The sequence below is a fragment of the Merops nubicus genome, unplaced genomic scaffold (assembly GCF_000691845.1).
Source record: "Merops nubicus isolate BGI_N331 unplaced genomic scaffold, ASM69184v1 scaffold47120, whole genome shotgun sequence".
Classification (NCBI taxonomy): Eukaryota; Metazoa; Chordata; class Aves; order Coraciiformes; family Meropidae; genus Merops; species Merops nubicus.
In genome coordinates this window covers 313-3,234 of record NW_008584411.1, presented here as the reverse complement: position 1 = coordinate 3,234, position 2,922 = coordinate 313, and the positions used below count along the sequence as shown (strand labels likewise).

General features: G+C 46.3%; 1 protein-coding gene across 1 annotated transcript; it reads left to right on the top strand.

Moving 5' to 3' along the window:
• The first annotated feature begins 1 nt into the window (after position 1).
• Positions 2-484, top strand: EVX1 (even-skipped homeobox 1). Its single transcript, XM_008944029.1, has one exon. The coding sequence runs from the start codon at positions 2-4 to the stop codon at positions 482-484; it is 483 nt and encodes a 160-aa protein (XP_008942277.1).
• Positions 485-2,922: the final 2,438 nt, after the last annotated feature.

The following is a 2,922-nucleotide window of genomic DNA, read 5'->3' as shown; positions in this document are numbered from 1 at the left end:
CATGACCTGGCCTCACCCGGCCGACCCGGCGTTTTATACCTACATGATGAGCCACGCGGCGGCCACCGGCAACCTGCCCTACCCGTTCCCATCCCACCTGCCCCTGCCCTACTACTCCCACATGGGCATCGGCGCCACGTCGGCCTCTGCCGCCACCCCCTTCAGTACCCCCTTGAGGCCGCTGGACACCTTCAGGGTCCTGTCCCACCCCTACCCGAGACCAGAACTGCTGTGCGCCTTCAGGCATCCCTCTCTCTACCCTGCCCCGACTCATGGACTCGGCAACACCGGGGGCAACCCCTGCTCCTGCCTGGCTTGCCACAGCGGCCAGTCCAACGGTCTGGCGCAGAGACCCTCCGGATCAGACTTTACCTGTTCGGCTACAACCAGGACTGACTCTTTCCTCACTTTCACGCCCTCTGTGCTGAGCAAAGCCACCTCAGTTTCCATGGACCAGCGAGAAGAAGTACCTTTAACGAGATAAACCTTCGTCTCAGGGTTATTAAAGACTCGTCCCTTTCCCGGGCTTCTCTTCGAGCTAATGTACCTACAGCCGATGTTTATTTAATCCTGTTCTCCCCAGAAGTGAACACCTACGAGAAAAAAAAAAAAAAAAAGACAAAAAAAAAAAAAAGACTAAAAATAGCTCAGTCTTAAAAAGGATTTACATTCCAAGAGGGAAAAAAGACTGAGAAGGAAAGAAATGACTAGTTATTTATCTCTGAGAAGGTTTTTAGGCACGGAAAAAGAAGAAACGAAGCCGAATGACATATAATTCGGTAATCTATAGAAATGAGCTGGGACTTTCTTTTCCATGGATAGACTTCTTACTAAGGGCTGAGGTTTCTAGGGGTCACAGCAACAAACCTCATGCACAAACCTACGAGATGGAGAAGGAAAATCTGAAATACTTGAAAGGAACATTATCTTGATAACGAAATGGCTTGTGCGCATGAAGAAAGCAAAGATGTAATCTACCAGAGCGTTCAGAAAATAAAACCAAGAACGAACAGCAAAAATAAAAGGTTTCTGGATTGCTAGTCGACAGTATTGTCCAGTTGTCTCTATAGAGAAAAATAATGCTTTGCCATAAAGGAAAATGGTCATTCTGTACATTACTTTCGTGGTTTAATTGCATTCTTTACTCTCTCTCTAGTCTTCTCCTCCGTTTTGAGCAGAAATCCAACATTTCGTCTCTTCTTCCATTCCAGCTTTTATTTTTAAGAGGCAGACTGGAATTGGCAGGGAAAAAATATGAGCTGCTGTCTCTTTATGGGTCAGAGCTATTTGTCCTTTAAATAACAATGTCCTATTATCAGTCGCTGAAATGTGCACACACTGACGAAATTAGCAAGTGATGTATATGTAAAGAGGGTTTTTGAATATCGAATGTATAATGCTCTGTGAGCAGAGACCCCGTGCCAAACGCTAACAAGCCGCCAAGGGAAGAGATTAGGTGACAGGGAGCACAACTCCTTCAGACAATCACCAGTCTGTAAACTGGAGCAAAGGCGATTTCCCTTCCTTTGTACTTCAGCCTTCAGTTCTCTCTCTGACTTCTCTTTGTTGCGTCTTCCCCCCTCCCCCCAATTTTATTTTATTATTTAATTCATGAGTCGAGTTTTATGTTTCCCTCCCCATCCCTAATCTTTGCATTTGTATGTGTCCTTCACACTGGTCCGTCTTCCTTATCGGGTAGTATTTATTTCACAAGGCTTCTCTTTCAAGTATTTCGGAAGGAGGTAGCCTTGCTTTTGCTTGGATTTTTGTCAACCTAAAATTTAAGAAACGCAGACACGGAGCTGGGTAGCAGTTTCTTCCAAACCCGTAATTGTTTATTTCACTCTGTTTTAAAATAGCCCAAAGAATACATTGCCATAATTTGTTACCATGTCGGAATAAAACTTAGTAACAACAGCAATAACAACAACAACAAGGATAATAACAGACACATTTTAACAACATATCACCCGTATTTTTTTGTGTGCTTGTTAAAAAAAAAAAAAAAAAAAAAGTAAAATTGCTGCTTAAGACGAATTTCACCTTCATGCAGTTTCTAATAGCTACAGCTCAACAAACAGGAAAATAAATGCCGGGCACAACAAAGACATGTTGACATCTCGGCTATCTACTTTGTTTTAAATTGCTGAGGAGCCTCTGGTTTATTGTCACACCGGAGACGTTTTGTCCTTAGGACAGGGAGTGAATAGCAGTGTTTCCCTGTAGCAGATGGAGAGCAAGGAAAAGGCAGGAGCGTGCCAGGATGTATTTTTCCAATAAAAAAAAAAATAAAATTTGTTTGTTAAAGCTTTCAAAAAACTGATCCAAAGTTACCATCTTTAAATCATTAAGGGCAGATTGTTCCGCCCTTTCTGAATGAGATGTCCTCATGGACATGGAAACCGATGGCCCTTTTTGGACGTTCACAAATAGATTCTTCTCCCCATCCTCCCGGAAATAACAATTGTAAACTGCGTCCAAGGGCAGCGCCGAGCGACATCGGAGCTTTTCAAGCCTTTCCTCTCCGTTGTCTTTTAGCAGACAGAAGAAGAACTAGCCTGACAATCGGGAGCTGCAGAGCGAGCGCCTGGTACAATCCCCGGCCACGCCGGGAGAAGGGAACGCTGAGGAGGCCGGAGGGCAGCTCCGCGCTGCCCGGCAAAAACGGGGAGTCTGAGATAGCCCACGGCCGAGCGACATCGGAGCTTTTCAAGCCTTTCCTCTCCGTTGTCTTTTAGCAGACAGAAGAAGAACTAGCCTGACAATCGGGAGCTGCAGAGCGAGCGCCTGGTACAATCCCCGGCCACGCCGGGAGAAGGGAACGCTGAGGAGGCCGGAGGGCAGCTCCGCGCTGCCCGGCAAAAACGGGGAGTCTGAGATAGCCCACGACCGTCCCGCCCCGCCTTTCCCGTCCCGGAGGTG